The sequence below is a fragment of the Protopterus annectens genome, chromosome 10.part0 (assembly GCF_019279795.1).
Source record: "Protopterus annectens isolate FY-2018-M chromosome 10.part0, PAN1.0, whole genome shotgun sequence".
Classification (NCBI taxonomy): Eukaryota; Metazoa; Chordata; order Ceratodontiformes; family Protopteridae; genus Protopterus; species Protopterus annectens.
The window spans coordinates 138,226,108-138,249,234 of record NC_056744.1 but is presented as its reverse complement, the minus strand read 5'-3'; the positions used below and the strand labels follow the sequence as shown (position 1 = coordinate 138,249,234).

Here is a 23,127-nt window from a genome sequence, read left to right as displayed (position 1 = left end):
GAGCGTATTATCATGGAACTTATAAACAAAGACATTGGCAACCTTCAAACACTGGACCCCACCCAGTTTGGGTTTGTGAAGGGCCGATCTTGTCTCCTGAACCTGATTGACTTCTTTGAATCAGTCTCCAGAGCCAAGGACAAGGGTAAGGTGGTCCACACAGCCTATCTAGACCTTGCCAAGGCCTTTGACACCATCCCCCACTCTGGAATCATAGATAAACTTACTAAGATGGGTATTAATCCCTATGTCACCCAATGGGTTGCTAAATGGCTTACTGATAGAACCCACACTGTAAAAGTAGCCGACTCCAAATCCAGCTCCAGACAAGTGACAAGTGGAGTACCTCAGGGTTCAGTCCTGGGGCCGCTCTTGTTTAGCATCTACTTCTCTGAAGTACAGGTCAACACTAAGGGACTCTGGCTAACAAAGTTTGCAGATGACTGCAAACTGGGAGCCATTATTGAATCCCCAAATGATGTGGATACTCTACAAAAGGGCCTTACAGAAACAGATGCTTGGTGCCAGAGCCATGGGCTCAAGCTCAATGCCAAGAAATGTATTGTTATCCCTTTGGGAAAAACATGTATCCATGAATTACCATATAGGTGGCAGTACACTAAACACAGAAAGTGTGATAAGAGACTTAGGGACACAGGTGGACAGTGGTCTCACCTTCGATAACCACATCGCCACAACAGTCAGGAAATCCTTCTATGTGGCACACCTCATCACAAAGGGCTTTTCATCCAGAAAAAAGGAGGTCATTGTCCCACTGTACTCATCCCTCATTAGACCCATTATAGAATACAACGCCCCATTTGGTATGTACCTCTCAAGACATCTGCAACAACTGAAAAGGCCTCAGAAATACCTCACTAAAAGAATCACAGGCCTAAAGCAGATGCCCTATGCTGACCGCCTTAAAAAACTCCAGCTATACTCTGTCGCATATCGTCTACTCAGAGGCGATCTCTGCTTAACATACAAGGCCATGTCAAACCCAGAGCTGTTGGACATGCTACACTTAAAGAAATCCCAATCCCTCAGAGCTACACGCTCCAGGGATCTAAACCTTGTCTTCACAATAAACAAAACATCCTGGAGGGATAGGTTCCTGACCCAGAGACTCCCCAGACTCTGGAATAGATTGCCCATACATGTCAAGCAGAGTGCCTCTTTGTACCTCTTCAAGAGGAACCTTGACGTTTGGATGGGAGAAAGGAAATTCACCCCAGGGATCACGTCAGTCGCCCTGCTAGACAGGGGTCCAGGAAAGTAAATAATGTGGGAAGAAATAGCCAGGGAATTGTTATGGCTAGGCTTGTATAGGCCCTAGGGCTGATAGCCTAGTACCAACCTATGAACCTATGAACCTATGAACAGACACTAACCATTAAAAATTCCTTATTATTCTTTAGGTCAGGAAGTATCATGCTTTGTTTTTTTTTTTGGCTTGTAATTTTATTGTATAGTTGGCACTTTGTATTGGACAGTTGGTGCTTAGTTTCTTGAAATTAGTAACCATCATTAACAAGGGTCAGATGATATTATTTGGTACTGCTCAAAGAACTGTTGTTAGTACAGAAGATATCAGATAAGATATCATTCCTGGGTCTATATCAGTTCACCAAAATGGCTGAAGTTCGAACACCATATGTTCAAACGTCTAACCTCAAAGTGAAAAAACATCGAAGTCTCAGAACAGCAATTTTATTCCTGGGGAAAAAATCGCTGTTCCAAGAAACACACACACACAACACAAGCACACCAAAAAAAAACAGCAATCCACACACATACACTTAAAATTCTACATCTAACCCTACACTAAACTGTACATACACTACTATCCACTTACCTTAACCCAAACCCTAACCCTAAGGTCTGTCACTATCGCACACTCACCTAACCTGCGCCCTAACCCTAACTCACCTATCCCGCCCAAACCCTAAAGTCTGTCACTATCGCACACCCACCACCTGCGCCCTAACCCTAACTCACCTATCCTGCCCTAACCCTAAAGTCTGTCACTATCGCACACCCAACTCACCCAAGCTCTAACCCTAACATCGGCACAATTGCACACATACCTAAACCCAACCCGTAACTTTCCACCACAGCGCTGAATATAGTGAAGCCACAGAAATGGCCCACCGAATTCTTTCCCTGGGAAAGAATTTGGTGTTCCGCTGCTTCGCGATAATCAGTTTTCGAACATCACAGTTCGAACATATGGTGTTCGAACTGCTGACATTTCGACAAACTGATAGGAACCCATCATTCCTCACTTGTGGATAGGCAGACTGGTGCTAGGGTATACAAAGTGGATTTAATCTGAGAGTGCAATCACTAGGATGGACTGAAAAAGGCTGCCTGAAAGTGAACTATTAGATAAATAATTCACCTGTCCTATAATGTATACAAAGTCTGCTATGATGCTGCTGGACTCTGTGATCCAGCTTCCAATTTTCAAAAAGGCTAACTAGGACTAAAACAGAAATGGATGACTATACAAGAGAGTGGTACTGTCCTTTTCTGTTTATGGATGATAGTTTTACAAGGAATCTGGGACAGATTTACTTATCTGTGAGCATGAGAAGATATTAAAAGAGGGCAAGGATCTTCAAATGCTAGTGGCTGCATATTTAAAATGATTATAAATGCATTTATTTATTTTTATATCTAACGGCATTGAGGTAAAATTGTGTGACAGTTCCTAGGAAAAGGGGCTGCTCAAAAGAATGGCTGAATAAAAGGATAGCCGGTAAAATTAATTTTGCTTTTGTAGTGACCAGAATAGAATAAATGCACAGGCAAAATTACAAAGTAAATATTTGTTTAGAAATAATTAAATTCTGAAACAAAGGTTCATTAAATTCACAAGTAACACAGTGAATAAATGTGGTGTCATTCAGTGAACAATTCATATGTCAGGCAGAAATGAAAATAAAAAAGTGCTATGAGTACCCAGCTACGGTAAGTGACAATACAAAATTACAGAAGTAGCAGCCTTTTAGAAATCGTCTTTGTGCATACCTTGCACATGCTGGGTATTTTAAGCATATGACTTGCTAACTGATATATCTATGAAGAAGACCTTCGCTAACACAGGTCAGATGCTGCTTACACACACACACCTTTTTTGTCAAATTTTGTCATAGTTAAATCAAGCTTAATCATGTATTTCCATCAGAAAGTCATACAGTTTCTTCAATAAAACATACTCATTTATAATTGATACCAAGTAAAGCATAGCTGTAGCTCAGAAGCCTACAGAACTCTTTTTCAAAACATGTCTCAGTTAATTAAACTTTTGTTTTCTCAATGCTAGGGACACATTCAGGGCATTTGCTTCATTCCTTGCTTACACAAGGGGCAGAGGATGGTGTTGGTGAAAGCTTGCAAGTCACTGTGATGCTGTTCCCTTTACAAACATACAAATAGTTAGTGAACAAGGCAAAGACCTTACTCATTGTTTTTATCTGAATTTCTCTAGCCTTTATAAAACTTTGACTAATGACAATAAAAGAGAAATGGGTCTATAAGGGTACAAGAGAGAATTAAGGTCCATGTTTAGAAAGTACAATAACAAATGCAACAAATTTCAGGAAATATCTTGCATCTTACGTCAGTATAATAACTACAAGTAAAGCTTAAGGCAGGACATCTGTGACTATCCAAGCATAAAATATAAGCTTTTAAGAAGAAAGTCTTAATTAGTAAAATGATGCTTTGTATGTGTAACTCATGAATGATAAAGGGTTTCCTTTCAGTTGCTCAAAAAAGTATGGTTGTTTCAGTACGGTGTTCCCTAAGGTTTGATTATGTATTACTAGCTGCAGTGATGTGCAAAGGGGCAAAAACACTTGTTTCTATAAGTATTGTGTATTCACAAGGAAATATCTTCCTCAGGTATTTACGGCATTTGTGTGCTTCAGGGAATAGTTTTGTGCAGTTGAGGTCAAGCCGCAGTGTATAAAAGGGTTAGAATTAGAGATATTATAATAAAATTGTCATGTTACTGCTAATGCAAATGTATTTTTTATTTTTATTTGTGTGTCTTGCCTGGAGTACTGGTCTGATCCACATGGTACCCATTTCAGTTGCAGCCAGAGAAGTTCTTATCTATACATTTGTTAACCAGGTAAGCCCACTGCCACAAATGTCCCTTTTTAGGGGTACAATCTGATTAAGTGGCTTGTTCGGAGTCACAGTATGCAAACTGAGGTTGAAAGACTCAAACCCTGTACCTGGGTACAGGAAGCAGCTCATTAACAGCTCCACAGTCTTAATCCTCTGCACTAACTGCCAGACCAGATTCAATATCTAGATTGGGTGGTAGGGCTGAGGAAGAGACACTAAAGTTTGAAGGGGTGGTGCTCCCTTACAGCATGTGCTCCAGGCATATTTGGTGTACCAGTCTTCCCAGTGCAGACCATAGAGAATGGCATAATCGTTAAGGTGATTAACTCACAGAGGGGGCTAGAATTTATTGCGGAAAACTGGCAAAAGAACCAAGTAATCAGGAGCAAATAATCAGAGAAGGAAGAGGGCAAGAACTGTTTGGGCTGCAGGCTGGAGATTGCCTTACCTATTGAGTATTGATGTCAGAGTGTGGGCAGGGAGAGGAAAATGTGGGGATCCTGTGTGAAAGACCAGCAATAGTAGAGCTTTTAGTAGAATCTAGAAACTGCTGTTAAAAAAGGAATAATTAGTACAGCATATAAAATATTGCATGATAACTACAAGACTCAATCAGAGGAGGTTAGAAAGAATTGGGAAGACAGATTGAACAAGCAATTCACAAAAAAACAATGGGGGATATATGTATGTATGTCTCCCAAATATGCAACAGTGTCCAGAAGATTAAAAATTTTTGTTTGGATGCTTGGAAGTATTTACATAGGTATCTATATACCCCAAGTACACTCCAAAGAACTTTTCCTCAGGTAGACAGCAAATGTTGAAGATGTGAAGGGGAAGAAAGAGGTAACTGGGAACATATTTTCTGGAAGTGAAATCAGTTCGCAGACTTTAAAGTCTCCCTATAATTTTTCCTCCACCGCACTTCCAAGCTAAATTTGGCTAATTTCTATGCAGTGCAACCACTACAGTTGCACAAGATGTTTTATTAAATTGTTAAACAAAGCCTTGCACAAAATCATATTACATTTGTTGAAAACAATTATCAAGCAGAAGTTCCTCCTAGTACAGTAAATTACTTTTAATTCTGATGACACCTATGTTAAAACACTTCAGCATGCTATCCACAGTACAAATGCATTTTTTGCTCAGTTTTTCATGTTCAAGTCTGAATTACTATGCATATGAAAGCTATATTTATGAGCTCTGTACATAAGATTTTGATTCAAGCACTTATAGCTCTTTCAGAATGCAAGATGATCTGTGCTACCTACCCTGCAATCGTAATACTACAGGGTTACAACAGTGAAGGCCAGACAGATTCATATGAATGTGCGAATACTGATATCTAATGCTAAAAACAAGTAACAAACAAAATAAAATGTTTCCAACTAATATGCACTTTTGTATGTTCATTAAAAATTAGTATTACATAAGAGATTACAACTCAAATAACAACATTTCATACATATATGAAAACAACTACCAGACTGGAAAACTGAGACCTAGCACTGTACAACAGATGTTGGGATCCTACATCCAACACATAGGTGAGAACTATATTCAGGGTGGTGTAGTAAATCACAACACAGTTCTACTTTCATTTAGTCTGTCCAAGCCATAAGTACCTATCCTCTAGAGAAAGACAAACAGCAACATCTATTGAGATACTATAGTCTGCATTCTTCTAGCAGTGTACAGCTTCGCAGTTTTATTGCTTCATTTTCCTCTGACTTTCACAGTTGATGCTGTCCCGTTAGACATAATACTCAATTTCGGTGATTTCTAGGATGGGTAGAGTATTGTATTGTCACTATTTTCTAAGGCGTCAGATACACTCAAGAAAGTAGCAAAAGGCATTTATTGAGAAAAAGCACAGCTTGGTGAAAACAGTCATCATAACCTAAGGTTTGTGACAGTATAGCTTGTAAATCAGTAATATTTTTAGGTCATGCAGCACTTTATTACCTGTCATTGAGTTCTCCTTTCTTTTCAGAAGTCACCCAGTGAATGTTTTCTCTTACATTAACTGTCTATCCTGTGGCAGTATACAATAGCAGCACTATCTCATGTCCTCCAGTTTCTCCTTAGCATGTTGTCTGCCTCATAATATTTTAACAATAAGAAATATATAACACAATCTGCTCTCCGAGCTGCATTATCACAACTATACAGAATAGCACAAACATTCCTGTTAAGCAGGAGAAGAGGGTAGGAATCTGTTAAAAAAGCTTTTTTTGAAGATCCAGCATTGCAGTTAGTAACTTGGCTATTCTGCAGCCGATGCAAACTAAAAGACATTATAGCAAGCTGTAATACTGCAAATCAAAGTAAGAGTCCTGAAAGGGCTGCCAGCTGGAAATAGTGTCCTGTAATTGCGTCAGTACTATTGACCTTACACATTTCCTCAGTGGCTGAACTCTTCAAGAAAGGAATACAAACAAATCACTATCAAACTGCCCAGTTGGTGTGTGTGTGTGCATGGGGGGGGATTCATTATTGTTATTAAAGATGCATATGTATGTTGTATTCAGTTTCTACTCACTACTTCCTCACCTGCTTCTTCCTTGCGTTTTATGGAATATCCAGCATTTCTAAAATTTGTCTGAATAAAAAACTGTTGAGTAAAAAGCTGCAAGAAAGATTCAGTCAAGCTAGTGTATTCACTGTGTAATATCATAAACCTCCTGTAGTGAAGGCCCAATGGGATTTACATCAACAACCCTTTAAAGACATACCCACATTTCAGCTACATGACTTCTGAATGACCATGACCTTTTATTTTTCAAGTCTTTAAGGACGCATTCAGGCCAATAAAGTCAAACCTCACTAGCTATAGTCATGACATGCTAAAATAATTGTTGATATAAACAAAGCTTTTGAGTACACCAATTCTACGTCACTGTATGCTAAAGTGGAAGAAACACTGTTTTAACAAAGTGTCCAGTTACACCTTCCTGATGCCCTGCCTGTATTGTGACCATGGTCATATTCTGTTCCACACAATACAATTCCACAGTTGACCAGTACACACTGTATGCTACCAACTAAGCTGAAATATTAAACAGAACCTCTTGGCACACACCTCAAAAACAATCTCAGGCCTGCTTTCATCTGCATTCACCACTAACAAATGTCTACTTTTAAAATGTAACCTAAATTACTAATACAGACCAAATAATGACTTCTTACATCATTTGAAGGTGGGCTCTTGAAGTCAAACATCACAGCAATGGTCACTACTGTTCTGTTAATTGGGGCTTCATTTTTGTGCATTCTCCCCCCAAGTTCTAGATATATGTGAAGCGTTTCTGTGGTACTAAGAATATGATCAGTGAAACTTGGTTTTACAGCTAAACTTGCATCCAGTTCAAACTTTTACTGTGCCTCCACAAGTAGAATCTTTAAGGCACTTTCCAGGAAGTAAATACAATGTTTGTGAGGAGCTACATCAAATACTGTGGCCTTGAAAGTAAAATGATTATTTTAGACTAGCAGTCTAATTAAAAAATGTATATCATAAAAGGTACATCAAAACAAAGCATATATCCAATAGAGAAGTATAGTACAAATAATGTTTCTCCTTTTATTCCATTTTCACAACAAAATCAAAAGCTGATGTTAACAAATGTGTATCTGAAAAAAAATACCCTGTTAACAGATAATGTACAAATTCTGCTACATCAATCCATCTGCTGCTTATATGTTGTTTTGGAAGTGCGCTACCCATCACTGGCCTCACATACAGGGCAAAATCTAAAAATGCATTGCTGATTGAGACGTACAGGGAAAATCAAACGCTGCTTTTATCTTTCTACATATGAAACAGAGGTACAGGAAGTTCAGCTGACTGACAGAAGACATCAAAGCAAAATCTCTCAAAATTAACAAACGTAAAGGAAAAAATATATATGTATTGCATGTGTGTGTGTGTGCATGTGAATGTGGAGTAACTATTTTAAACCTACATATAAGTCCGGTCATAACAGTCCTCAAATTACCTTGATTGCTTTGTCATGATCTCGAATAAGCTGACGTCTCTCTTCCTCAAACCTTCCCAAAGAATCTTGGAGCTGCCTCTCGGCATTAATCTGTAGCCGGCTGTTCTCTTCCCGCAAGGAAGAAATGGTACTCTGTAATTCTGCTGCAGCCTGAAAAGAAGCATTACAATGAATACCTTGCACTTAAAATTAAAAAGAGCATCTACTCGCCCATGTGAAATGTCTGTAAAGCTAAACAAGATTCAGACCCATTTAGCAAATCAACTTTTACACAGTCCACATCATATGGTAATGGAATTAATGTCATTTTTGGTAGGAGGTAAAGTGCTGTGGTATGTTCATAGTCACATGAAACATAATTTTCTTCTGATTACCGTAAAAGGGGAAAAAAAAAACAGAAAGAAGGCAATGACCACAGCAGATAGTAAAGCAATGAAACATTATTGCTTATGTTTTGTTTCTGTATGTGATGCAATGAGGAATGCACTGTTTTACTGAGGAATTCACTGAAAGCAACAATCACTATGCAAAAGTAATATAATCAGAACTAGTTTTTTGATGACTATCATGCTTTAGGATTAGTTAAAAAGACTACCCATTTAAAAATTAATAGTATGGTTGACAGCATTCATAGCCGTGGCAAGATTAATGTGGACAGTAGCATTTACAACTATAAAGAAATTAGTATGAATGTTGCATCTGTGCATTAAGCTTCCAAATTTGCCTGAACAAATGTAAGCAGTCAATAATTCAGTCAACCAAGCAACTTCTAGACACAGCCCCTACATTAACATATCTTATTAGCTTCTAATGCTGCAAGAGGACACCTGCACCACTCTGTACTTCAAATATATACGATAAGAAACAAGAACCTCACAAAGAAAGACGGACTAAATGTAACCTTCAGCAAAAGGAACTGCAGGTTATGAGTGAGGAATGGCATAGTGTGGTATAAGGATTGCTCCTCAAAATCAAACCAGATTTCACCCACATTTATCAAAAGAGAAAGCAAATCCTAAGTCATTGGCAGCTTATAACCTACAGCAACATGCCATGGAGAAATACCACATCAAAATTTGCCCATAGCTATCAGAAATGTCCACACTATGGTCATCCTTAAGTGAAGTACCCTAAGAAAAGTTCTCACAGCTTTGGAATGTTCATGGCGATTCACTTTGTAGTTGCATTTTGTGTACAAGCCCCTTCATATATGCAAACAGTATAACTTGATAAAAATGGAAAAAAAACTGCAAATAAAGTTAATTCACCAGCATTTCTCTGTGCACATTTAATTTTTTTCTAGAGAAATACTTAAGAAGACATTGTTACTGGATATGGGTGTGGGTGGGGGAGAGGTCTTCCAAATCATTTAACTTCCAATCTTTATAATAATAATAATAATTTGTAAAAGCTTGGGGTTCTGAGGTAGCAGCCTCCCTTAATGCCTGCAGTGTATCGTGTGGGTAATGCATTACAGACTGAATACACAAACTGTGAGTTAAAAACAAGCAGTCAGACAGCTCTTCGGAGGCAACAACAAATTAAACAACAGATGTGAGAAGAGGCAAGAATGCCCTTATTCAAATGGATAGTGCAGTAATGACAAAGTTTTAGTCTACATGGCTGATCCCCTCTGCTATTAATGGTTCAATCTAAATGTTAATTTAAATACATGAGAAATTTAATTCTCATTCTTGGAACTTAAACCTCTTCTATAACTTCAAGAAAATGGTTTAGAGAGACAGGTACATCTGTCAGAGGTTACCAGTACACTGGAATAGACTCCCCATGCACATTAAGAAAAGTTCATCCCTGTCCCTCTTCAAGAATAACCTGCATCTATGGATGCAAATGAGGAAATTCACCCCAGTACTGCCCAGTGAACTACTTATTGACAGACGCAGCACCTACATGCTCCTTCGTACAATACGCCCCTACAAATATTCAGCAGTATTACCCTAGATGTAAGCACTATCTTACCAAAATTAAACATTATCCTATGGGTAGTATATAGACCTTGGAATTGGGTAAGGGTAATTTGAACTAATGGGATAACTGGATAGGGTTATAATGTCCCACAAGACAGTCAGCCTGGTATTCACCTATGAACCTGGTTGTTCAACATGTTGAATAAATTCAAGGGAAATGAATATGGTGACTCCATGCAAGGTTAAGTGACTTAAAATGCAAAGAAACACAGACCAACACCTTTACTAGTTATAACATGTTGAATAAATTCAAGGGAAATGAATATGGTGACTCCATGCAAGCTTAAGTGACTTAAAATGTAAAGAAACACAGACCGACACCTTTACTAGTTATAATTTTTATGAAGGTTCTGTCTTTATCACAGTTTTTGGCAATTCATGCACTTTTCATTTAAGGGGGTGTTAATGAAAATTTACTGCTAAATATATTATGGAGAGAAGGTGCAGAAATTCACTAACTGATTTAAAATTTCATTTTTTTTTCAGCAAAACAAGCACAAGTCATTACATTTCCACTATATTGTGGTTGTAATGATGATGCAAGCAAATGAATGCCTATTATGTATAGGCTGCACTCCTTCTGATGTTTAAAGAACTTCAAGAGGTATTCATAACTCAGGATGTGCTAGATTTGAGGAAAATTGAAAATGAAAGCACTTACCCATGGCAGCAGATCTATAGTAACCCATATGATTAACACAAGCTTCAGCATATAACACAGCAAACTGTTAAAGAGGTGTAGGGTTAAGTACTGAAACCTGCAAGTTTCCAACATTTTTTGCAAAACAGTGCTGTACTGTTAGATAACATTTTCTGCAATTCTTAAATGGTCCTGGTCATTGCAGATGGTAGACTCAAAGGGGTTTACTACAATGCATCTTATGGATACTGTGGACACTTCTCTTAAATATAACTCACACTACTCTGGGCAATAAAACACTGGTATAGATATAAACAACTAATACAATCCTGAAGCAGACATCTGAAAAAATCATATCATTGTAGTCTCCATCGCAATAAACAAAACAAACTATGCCAAAATTCCTGAAGTGAAAAAAACTTAAAACATGAGGGCACCATCCTTGCTATCTGAAATAAAGATACAGCTTGGAAGATCGTTTGTATTTGTCAGAATTGTGCTAAAAGAATGAAACTTTCATTACAGAAAGAAAAGTACACCTCAAAACCAAGAAACAAAATTAATCCCAAGTCAAAGCAGTGAAACTGAGTACTTTGATTTTCTTTAAGCCAGGACTTTATCAGAAATGAAACAGGAACAAGAATCACGTTTAAAAACAATACAATAGCCACATGACAACATGCAAAGTTTCATCAAAAGGTAAAGTCTTCCGAGTTAAAATGAGTTAAAAATTGGCAACTTCCCTTTTTTCTTAACATGTTTAATGTTAACCCCTTCATTTAAATGTAGATGAACACTATTATTTGTTCTTAATTGCCAATGTTTCTTGATCTCAAGCAATGTCACATCATCCCCATCTAACTGTGACTGCTCTACATAATCTAGTAAAAAAATTGAAATCTCTTAAATGATTTAAAAATGAATGACTATTTAAACAGAGCATTTGTTTTCTGTGAAACTTGGAAGTCTAAAAACATCCTTAAACTTTCACTGAAAGTTTCTGCATGGTTTTACCAATGTAAAAGTCATTACGTTTGTGACATTGTGCCAGGTAAACTACAAGAGAATAGCTGCTGTCAAATTTTGTTAGAGTCAACGATTCTGTCTGAATTTTTAAGGACTACATAAGGATCATCTAACATATATTAACAGCACTTACAAAAAACACAGAGATACATGTCACAATTAAAGAAGTTACCACTTCTGGAATATTCAGTTCTCTTGTAAACAAGTCTAGGTGTGTCTAATTTTGTCATACAGGTCTAAATTTTCCCTTTAAAAATCTCCAGTTGTTAATGATGTTTCTACTCTCCTTACTACCCAGTGAGTACAACAAAGCAAAGGCACAGTCAAAATTACTTCTATTTGTGGTCAGATATCCTGTCAATGTATGTTTTACTTAGTATAGGAGCAAGTTCTGTGCTACTAATTGATTTGACTTTCTCAGAAGTGCATCTATAAGCATGTTCTCATAAATCCTACAAAAAAAAGTTGTTTTAATTTCCATCTCATTAAGAATTACCTTTTCCTTTGATGTTATATATTTTGGGTGGCAACTTCTTGCACGTACATAAGTTTTACTGAATACTCTTGAATTTAACAACATCTCTGTATATCAGTATATAAACCTACAACCAGAAAATGAATAAACTGTAAAACTTAAGTGCATTAAGAATAAAATTTCTGTTTAATTTTGATTCTATATGAAAAAAATGTTATCTATGTAACTTACATACAGTCTTGTTTTTTTCTAGAAGCCAGTAAAATAATTAGCTGTTCTCGCCTAAGCATTTAATACAAGATTAATAACAAAAGAACACTTATGTGAGGTACTCACCATTAACAGCAGATCTTTAATAAGAGGTCAATAGAGCCATAAATCATAGGATTTGTGATTACTCAGCAGCGATGCTGTGCTGGTCGAGCATGTTCTTCCAGAGCTGTCTTCCTGTGTATGTTCTACTGATTTTTTGAGGCTAACAATCTTTTGCTAGGTATGTGTGCTCAAGGTAAATACCAGAGCTGTAACTCTGTATGTCTGTGCTTGTTGGCATGTGTGTGAGTTTGTCACACACATATACACACACATATAAGTAATATATAGCACAGATATACTATATAGTACATAAATAACATGACTAAAAGCTATCTGTAACAGTGTTTACAAATAAACTTTAGAAGAAGTAACTGCACAAACACAGTGATCAAAATTTTATTTTTAGACTATTAACTGAAATTATTTAATTGTGGATGTTTCAACAGTGCCTGATGTCTTTTGTTTGATGTTTTAGGTCAGATGGTTCAAACATGTGATTTATTTTAGCCTATACTTTAAGAACAGTAATTTTTACTGCAGTCTGATGAGGTCCTTCTACAAGAATGAAAGTGCCTATTGGGCCCTGTATGTTGGTTTATATATTTTCATTTTCATCCCTAAGAAGTGTGTAAGTAACCCAATGTGCTTTGCTGTCTTTTTTATTATTTCATATTATTTTTTTGTTTGTTTTGTGATCCTCCTAGAAAAATAAAATTATTAGGGTTACAAATAAACAAGGAGAAAGAAGGTATTTTTACTGTTACTCTGGCATCTCCCTTTAAAGATCTACCATTAGAGTAAGGACTTTTATGCATTTACTTGTTTATTTAAATTTTTAACCATGGTAGAGATTTGATCCCAGTGGACCAGGTCAACAAACACATGATACATAAAAGTACATGGCATCATATAGTCAGAGAAACGATACATAAAAAAACAGATGGCTATATATATATATATATATATATATGTGTGTGTGTGTGTGTGTGTGTCATAAAGGAAGGCTTCATTTAAAATTTTAAGTAATACTGAAAAAAAGACATCAATGCTTATAAATCATATCTTCGAAGCTGAAATGTGAAACTGCTCAGTTGGGACGAAAGAATTTCCCATGCATGTAGTTTAATAATTTCTTGTTCAGAGACATTTGACAACTGAATGTTCAGCTATGCAGTGACTGAGTCCACCATGGGCATGGTTTACTATTTGTTGAGAAACTGTAAATTTCAGTTGCATATATGTGCTATGGATATCTGTCTACTGATTTAATCCACAAACCTACTGAGTTGCCCTGAAAGACACATTACTGTCAGGAATAGGTTGTGATGGACTGCGTAATGCTAAATTGACATATCTTTCTTGCAGAACTGAGACTGCATGCTCTCCTGTGTTGATGAACCATGTCACTGTGGATAAGCTCTGGATGGAAATTACTCTTAAAAAAAAAACTTCTTGCAACGGTTCTCATCTCTTTCATTATGATGTGAAACAACTTCGCCTGTGAAAACCAATATCCTTACACTATCAAGTCTCCCCAGGTACAGTGTAAGGCATTATCTTTCCAATGCTTCTGTGGAGAAGAGGACAAAACAATATCATTTTTGTTAGTTTGGGAGGATTCTGCCATCAATAGAACTCCTTTTTATTTTTTTACTAAAGGAACTGCAGTTTCTAGCAAATGTTTTCTCATGTGAAGTCTTGTAAGAAGGACCATCAGGATACATAGATGACATAATCTCAACGCCCTGTGTTATGGAACTTACTGGTATTGATAATTAAGAGGTTTTCATCATAAAGGCATGTCCATATTGCCATATAGCACTTTTATTTGAAATGAGTCTCTCACTGCAGCCAGAAAAATTACTTACTGTGAATGCTTTAAATTGGGCTTCCTTTAATTTACAGTAATGAACAGCATTTGGAACAATACTACAACTATTTTGTGGTGGTGTTGACCATGAGCAGTTATGAAAAAAGTACTACTTACTACATTCCCAAGTGTGTAAATTATTTATTAGGTGTATTAAGTTTGTTGACCCATGTGGTGGGCTGATCCACAAGGGATCAATTTCAGCCACAGCTCAGCAGTTACATCAAACAAATGAAAAATGCAGTAGCTCTGTGAACTACAGAAAGGTAGTACAAGGTAACAGCATGTCAGTGGTACATGCATATACAATTAATGTACTCAGTACAATATAGAATTAAGGAATTTGTAAGTTTGATGGAAAGTATATTTAAGTTTTGCTCAAATTACAGCAAATGTAATTTAGTATTGAGTTAGAAGGAGGCTTGAAAGGAAGGGGAAGGGCAGAGAAGAAATATTTTTAAAAGAGGGAGAAGCTAAGAGGGGGAAGGTAGAGAGAGGGGATAAATGTTAACAGCAGCAATTTAGTTAGCGTAGAAAAAGGATGCATAGTAAAACTGGAACTTAATATTTAGTAACTAGTACTTTCACTGTAGACAGATTCAACAGAATAGTGACAAAAATTAATGGAAATATTCTGCCTGGAAATAAACTATTTCTTGAAAGTAGACTTTAATGGAAAGTGAAGATATCCAGTTGCCATTTGTCTGTAACAGCTATATAGGAATTATGTTATGTGAAGTTACATAATCTAAGTCCAGCATTCTGAAAGCTTCTGTTCAAATAAACTCAATCAGATTTTGACAGATGTAGAAGAGATATTCAAATCATTTTTAACACCTTTATTAAATAATCACTTAAAGACATAGGCATCTATATACTAACAGAAAATAAAACAAACTATATTAACATTTTTTCATTTGCATACATTATATATAATGTGTGTTTTCTTTCTTTACAACTCAGCATTGCATAAATTGCTCAGTTCCTGCCTTCCCTTAAACCTCACCCCTCCTCCTGCTAAACATTATTTCACACATACTATTCCTATAAATTGAAATTTATTTCTAAGAAATTTGGCCCTTCCCTGTTCTAAAGATCGCATTCCAGTTATTTTATCTCTTTTACAATATTCAATTCTTCAAATACAGTGGGTTAATATTTTGATTTCCATTTTCTAGTAATTGCTTTTCTAGCAGTCAATAAAATTAAACTTAATAACACTATTATGTTTAGGCAATTCAGACCCTGCTCCCTAGCTCAAAAGACTCATTCCTTAGTTAATGGCACTTGTTGCCCAATATTTCTGACACAGTACTCTGTAGGAAATTTTTTAAATCTGCCAGCTGATTGCACCATATAAAACAAGCCCCCAGTTACCTCTTTCTTTCCAATCACACCTACAAAATTTGTTATCTACCCGAGGAAAATTTCTTTGAAATCTGCTGGGGATATAAAATACATCTGCAAACACTTCCAAGCAAAAATCCAAAACCTTGTGACATTGTTGCAAACTTGGGAGGCATACGTATCTTCTCCCACTGTTCCTTTGCAAATTTCTTTTCCAAACTCTCTTTCTAATCTTTTCTAACCTCCTCTGACTGAGCCTTACAGTAAACACGAGGCATTTTATTTGCCCTGCTAATTATCCTCTTTTCACAACAGCTTCTGCTCTAGATTCAACTAAAAACCTTACCAGAGTAAGTCCTTCGCTTGGACTCTCCATCCCTTTACCTTTGCCTACACTCTCAATCCCTTGTAGGAAAGTTAGCCTTAGTACTAGAAAAAGACTTCCTTAAAATCTTGTCCAACAAGGTTATCTGGATCTCAGTTAACATACTTCTTCTAAAACAACTGAGCCTTCAACCCCTAAGGAAATCTGTACATGAGGAGCTAATGAGTGGGACATTAAAGATGTGTGAGAAAGTTCCTAAAGCACCAGTAAATGAACTTCTAAAACTATACGAAGAGATTCTTCGGTGAAATATTTTTTATCCAAATGTAAAATACTGAAGACTGCCTCCCAGTGGTAATGTTGGGAATAACAAACTGGGCACTTTATTTTGTGATTGTTGAGAACTCTGCTGCTGTAATGCTGATTTCTATATAAAGCAAGTAGCAGCCTCCTTTCCCATGCAACAGTTCTGTAATGAAGTTTGCATTCTGTTTAAAGTCATTTTTTGCAGGCGTGGAAATTTATTCAACATGGGATGGGTGAATGTTTGAAGGAGCGGTTTTATAGCAGACCTCATTTCTCTCCTTTCCCTATATCCTCACTGTTTCCCAATGCTCCATCAGCTCACTGACCAAATAAAGTGAATGTAGAAATTGTAACATCAAGTATCTGAGCCTTCACATCCTCAGGGTCTGACCTTTTTTTGTAAGCCACAGATGTACTTTAAGGGCTATCCAAAAGGCAGAGACACCAGAGAGAGGATACGTGACATAGAAGCGAGATTTTAACATGTACATACCTGTTTTATTAGAACAGTATTAACTTTCTTGGATGTATCACAATTTCTTCTCAGGGAGATTTTGAAAGATTTCTTGCATCTGAATCAATATGGAAATTTGGCAAGTACCATGTGAGCTAGACAGTTCACATGTCTGATGCTGGAAGTATTTATGTTATTTACTTATTTTGTTTGATAACCAGATATGTGGACTGGTTCACAACCTTTTTGGCCGCCATCACCCATGTCACAGCATAACAATAAACAAATGAAATACCAAAAGTGACTTAGGTGTACACATATAGTAATCTAACAAATACAATGTCATAAATGGCCTAAGTGAAAGATACGGAAATGTACCAATATAATGGGTATGTGCAATCTTCCTGCATAAAGAGGACTCAGCAAATGACATGCAGGGGTATATACAGAGAGTTCACAGCAGAATATAAATGTTCAGAGATGCGGAGGAGACAGATAAGCAAGATGATATAAAACAGAAAGAAATGCAAATACTGGAATAAATAAAAGAAAAATTACGTTAGCCAATGTCTCTAAAACAGAAATATTAGAAAATAACTTGTGTTAGCCAATATCTCTAAAAAATAAAAATATTACCACAGAACTCATGTCAGCCCATGTCTCTAAAACAGAATGATTAGGACAGAACTTGTGTTAGCCAAGGTCTCTAAACCAGAATGATAAGAATAGAAGTCTTGTTAGCCAATACCTCTAAAAAATAAATATTAGAGGAGAACTCGTAGTAGCTAATGTCTCAATCAGAATGATTAGAAGAGAACTTGCATTAGCCAATGTCTATAAAACAGTCACATTTATAATCCTAAGATAGATGCACTTTCTTCAAAAGAAACAAGAGTGAAGGAGTGTACGAACAATTTGATGTCTCCACTATCTCCAAGTGACGAGGCTGAGTCATGCAGATGTAGTTTATTTGTAAGAGGAAGGCAGAAACCTTCCTTAAGCATTTTAAAGGTAAAGGTGTTTAAGAGGAAGGTTGACCTGAATGAAGTAGATATCCATTTAGCACAACAAATTGCTTTGCAATGATGTTTTCTGTTGAGGAATGGTTGATAAATCTTAGAATTTTACATGAATGGTAACGTATTCTATTCTTAGAATTAAAACAACAATGGCTGTGACATGTGCATCCCCTGCAGTAATTAGATGTGAAATACTATATGCAACCATAAGTTGCTGTAAAACTTTGGTAGCGACAATTTCTACCTAATAATAAAAGTGTAACATTCAACACAATACTTATGTATTTCTGTTGCTTGAAAAGATGAGTGCCAAGAGGATGTAGTCTGCATGGTACAATGGGGTTATTAATCTTCTATTTGTATCAAATAGCATTACAGTAGTTTTGTCCATATTGATAGTTAATTGGTTATAACTGAGTTCTAAATATTAAAAAGTATTTTTATTAAACAAGAAACATCTTTATTGAACCATCACTTACTACACAGGCAATCATACATTTATACAAATGAAAACAAACCACACCAACACAATCCTAGTTGGAAGCATTTTACATCACAAAGCATACTGACACACTCCCAGTTGCAAATATTATATATCACTTATAATCTACCCAATCTTTCTCACTCAAACATTAAATAGCTCATTAAGTCCTGCCACCTTTTAAACCTCATTCCTCCCTTGTATGTACTGTTTCCACAATTCCCATTTTTTTCCTATGTAGTTTACTCCTACCCTTTCCTAAATATCTCAATTTTGGTTATTTTATCCCTGTTACTATAATCACTACTTCTAGTATAGTTGGTTTAGACTTTAATTTCCATTTTCTAGTAATTGCTTTTTTGGCAGCTAGCATTATTAGACACAGCAAGGCCTTACCATGCCTAGGCAATTTTGATTCTGCACCATAGCTAAGAAAAATCTCCCTCATCAAACCAATCTGCCCAACCAGCATCTCTGACAGTGCATCTGGCAGGGAATCCTTAAAGTCTGCCAACTCACCAAACTCCCAGAAAATATGTTCCCAATTATTTCTTTTTTCACTGTCACACCTCCAACATTTGCTGTCTGCCTGAGGAAAAATTCTCTGGAGTCTACTTGGGGTACAGAAATATCTATGCAAACATTTCCACACAAAAATTCTAAATCTTCTAGATTTTCTTGCATATTTGGGAGATAAATATATATCCTCCAATTGTTTCTTTGTGAATTGCTTATCCAATATCTCTTCCCAATCCTTTTCAACTTCTTCTGATTGATTCTTACAGTTATCATGCAATATTTTATATGCTCTACTAATTATTCCTTTTTTTAATGACAGCTTCTGTTCTAGATTCAACTAAAAACTCTACCAGTGCTGGTCTTTCATTTAGGATCCCATTTCTTTCTCTTTGCCTATACTCTGATACCAATCCCCAACAGGGAAGGCAATCTGTAACGTGCAGTCCAAATAAATTCTTGGCCTCTTCCCATTCTATGTCTTGCCCTCTCTAGTTATTTACTCCAAATACCTTGGTTCCTTTGCCAGTTTTCTCCAATAAATTCAAGTTCCCTCTTGCCTGTTGTCTATAACCCTAATTGCAATCATCCCTATTGGCAGAATCTCCTTTCTCCAATCACATGCTTGCTTAGTTTTTAGAATACTCTCTACTACTTTATGTATATAATACTCTGTATGATTACGGTTATTCTCCTTAAAGGCCTGCATCCAAAATCTCAGTCGCTCCTTGTTTCTTTAGCTACTCACCTGTTTCATCATCATCCCTTTCCACATTTTAATATAGTTTTCTGTTTGTACTGCGTATAGAAGTCTTAACTGTGTAGCTTTGAAATACCCTTCAAATGGGGTAAAACCAATCTACCCTGTTTTGCTGGAGGAATCAGCTTATCCCTCTTGACTCTTGTCATCCTCTCCTTCCCAGAGAAAGTCCTTCATCTCTTTATTAATTGCTATCCACAACTTCTCCTCTGGCTGAAACAAATATGCTTGACTTGTGTATAAGACTAAATAGACTAAAAACATTTTAAATACTTGTATCTTATTAGCCATATCCATATAAGAAAGCTTCCATTTTCTCAGTTTTTATATTATCTTTTTAGTCTCTTTCCACACATCCTTAGCTGCCACACTAAAATAATATTCAAACCATACTCATAAATACTTCATTTTATCATGTCCCCATAAATATGGATATTCCTGAACCAATGTGTGTGTGAGCACATAATTTACTCTATTCCCTTTTTTTTTTTTTAGCTTCATTAGTTTTGTATCCTGATAAGATCTAAAACAGTCTCAAAATGTTCCACAACACTGTAATGTCTTTTTCTGGTTTTGTCAAGTATAAAATAATATCATCTGCAAATAAAGCCAGCTTTTCTTGACTTCCATACCAGTTATATCCTTGAATTTCTAAATCCCTAATTTTCTTTGCCAGTGGTTCTAAATATAATGTAAATAATAAAGGGGGAAGAGGACACCCCCGCCTGGTTCCTCTGCTCAAGAAGAAATTATCACAGATGACCCCGTCTATATTAATTTCTGCCTCTGATCCCTTACATATCCTCCTAATCATTATAATTTTTTTTCAGGAAAAGAAAATCCTTCCGTTGCCCTGCTCACAGTCCCAGCTTACTTTGTCAACTGCTTTCTCTACATCAAGACCCACCAATAACAATGGTATTTTCTTACATTCTGCTTCACTGTGGATCATCAATGTTCAATTAATGTTGTCAAATGTTTGCCTCCCCTCCACAAAAACCACACTGACCCATATATATCAGTTTTGGCAATACTTTTGCCATTCATTTAGCCATTATAGACATGAACACTTTATAATCATGGTTTAGGACTGAAATGGGCCTGTATAAAGCTGGTTCTGATGGATCTTTATTCTCTTTAAGTATTACAGCCACCACCACTTTCTTCCAGGATGTTGGTGCTTCTCCTTCTCTTAAAATACTGTTAATTAAAACCTTCCAGATATTAATCATTTTTTTCCTCCTAGCTTCCAAATTTCCACAATAATATCATCTATTCTTGAGGACTTTCCTGGAGATTGGTTATAGATCACAATTTTTATCTCATCTCCTCCTATCCAAACCATTAGTAATTGAGCCTCATCCACCTCTAACCTATATTTAATACTTCCATAAACATTTCCATTTGTATCTTTTGTTGATTTTCATACTTATCTACTTTATAGGTTCATAGGTGTACTAGGATAATGGTCCCAGAGTCTTTACAAGCCTAGCCCATAGGATTACCCTGGCATCATGCCACCCAACCATAGTTCCCAGTGCCTCTGTCAAGTAGAGCCACTGGAGTGATCCCCAGGGTGAACTTTCTATTTCCCATCCACTCATCAAGATTTCTCTTGAAGAGGGCCAGTGAGGTGCTCTGTTTGACATGTATTGGAAGTCTATTTCATAGCATGGGCAGTCTCTGGGTTATGAACCTGTCCCTCCAGCATGTTCTGTTGATTGTGGTAATGAGGTTGAGGTCTCTGGTGTGGTGCGGAGGCATTGGGATTTCTTTAGATGTAGCATTTCTAACAGAGTTGGGTCATACATGGCTTTTTAAGTCAAGCAGAGATCGCCTCTAAGTAGGTGATATGAGGCAGAGAATAGTTGGAGTGTTTTGAGTCTGTCCATATAGGACAAGTGTTTAAGGCCTAGGATCGTCTTTGTGAGGTACTTTTGCAGCCTCTCCAGTTCTTGCAGGTGTCTAGTGAAGTACATGCCAAATGGGGCATTGTACTCGATGATTGGCCTAATGAGGGAAGAGTAGAGGGAGACAATGACCTCTTTCTTCCTTGATGTAAAACCCTTAGTAATGAGATATGCCACGAAGAAGGACTTTCTGACCACAGTGGCAATGTGGTGATCAAAAGAGAAGTTGCTGTCAACCTGTGTTCCCAGATATCTTATAATGCCCTCTGTGTTCAGTGGATTATCATCTATGTGGTAAGTCATGGGAACCAAGTTTTTCCCAAAGGGGAGGACAACACATTTTTTGGCACTGAGCTTAAGGCCATGGTTCTGACACCAGCTATTGGTCTCAGTGAGGCCTTTCTGCAGGATGTCAACATCACTTGTGGAGTTAATAATAGCTCCCAACTTGCAATCATCTGCGAACTTTGTCAGCCAGAGTCCCTTCATGTTGGCCTGGACTTCAGAGAAGTAGATACCAAACAGGAGAGGACCCAGGACCGAACCCTGTTTGACTCCACTCATGACTGGTCCGCAGTCTTGACTTGGAGTCAGGTACTTTCACACTGTGGGTTCTATCTGTGAACCAGTTTGCAACCCACCTAGTGATATAGGGGTTGATGCCTAGCTTAGTGAGTTTTTCTATGACTGCTGAGTGGGGAATGGTATCAAAGGCCATGGCCAGATCAAGGTAGGCTGTATGAACCACCTTACCTTCATCCACAACTCTGGTGACTGACTCAAAAAATTGACCAAGTTGAGCAGGCATGACCTACCCTTCACAAAACCAAACTGTGGGGGATCCAGAGTTTGAAGAATCCCTATATCCTTGTTTATTAGATCCATGATTATGCGTTCCATAGCTTTGCATATCAGACTTTTCAGGCTAATGGGGTGATAGTTCCCAGGGTATGTAGTTGCTCCTCCTTTGTGGAGAGGGATAACTGTAGCAGTGTGCCATTCTGTAGGGAAAAAGCCTGAAGTGAGGCTGTGATTGAACAGGGTACACAGGTGGGGTGCCAGTTCACCCTGTAGTTCATATACAACACAGCCAGGGATATTGTCAGATCCCATAGAAGCTGTTTTCTTGGCCTTGGACAGTACTGTTTTAACCTGCGCAGCAGTGATATTGAGTGCCTGGCAATCTAGTGGTATTGTGATTGGTCTTTGGGGGGGGGGTAAAGTTGCCAGTGAATCTGTTGGCCAATAAATTAACAATATCTGTTGGCTCGGTATAAGTGGTAGCATTGTGCAGTAGCTCAGAGCAAATCTGGGTATTGCCATGGAGATTCTTTACATAACTATAGAAGGCCTTGTGGTTGTCTTTACTAGCTGCTAAAATTCTGTTTTCCTAGCTAGCTTTAGAGGATTTGATGAGGGATCTCAACTTTTTGTTGAGGCTGATAAGGGAGTTTTTCCAGTCTTGGGACTTCACCTTATTTTGCATCAGTTTTTTTCTTCTGTTGTAGAGTTTGCTTATGGCAGGGGACCACCAGATTGGCTTCCTTTTTT

The 23,127-nt window shown here is 37.2% G+C and overlaps 1 protein-coding gene across 2 annotated transcripts in view; it reads right to left on the bottom strand.

Annotated features, from left to right (window-relative positions):
* CEP112 (centrosomal protein 112) overlaps positions 1–23,127 on the bottom strand; it is a 3,283,222-nt gene that overhangs the window by 627,525 nt on the left and 2,632,570 nt on the right. For both annotated transcript variants that reach the window (XM_044085107.1, XM_044085108.1), the window contains one exon: positions 8,145–8,294. In XM_044085107.1, coding sequence (XP_043941042.1) covers positions 8,145–8,294 — 150 coding nt within the window. The remainder of the gene's footprint in view (positions 1–8,144; positions 8,295–23,127) is intronic.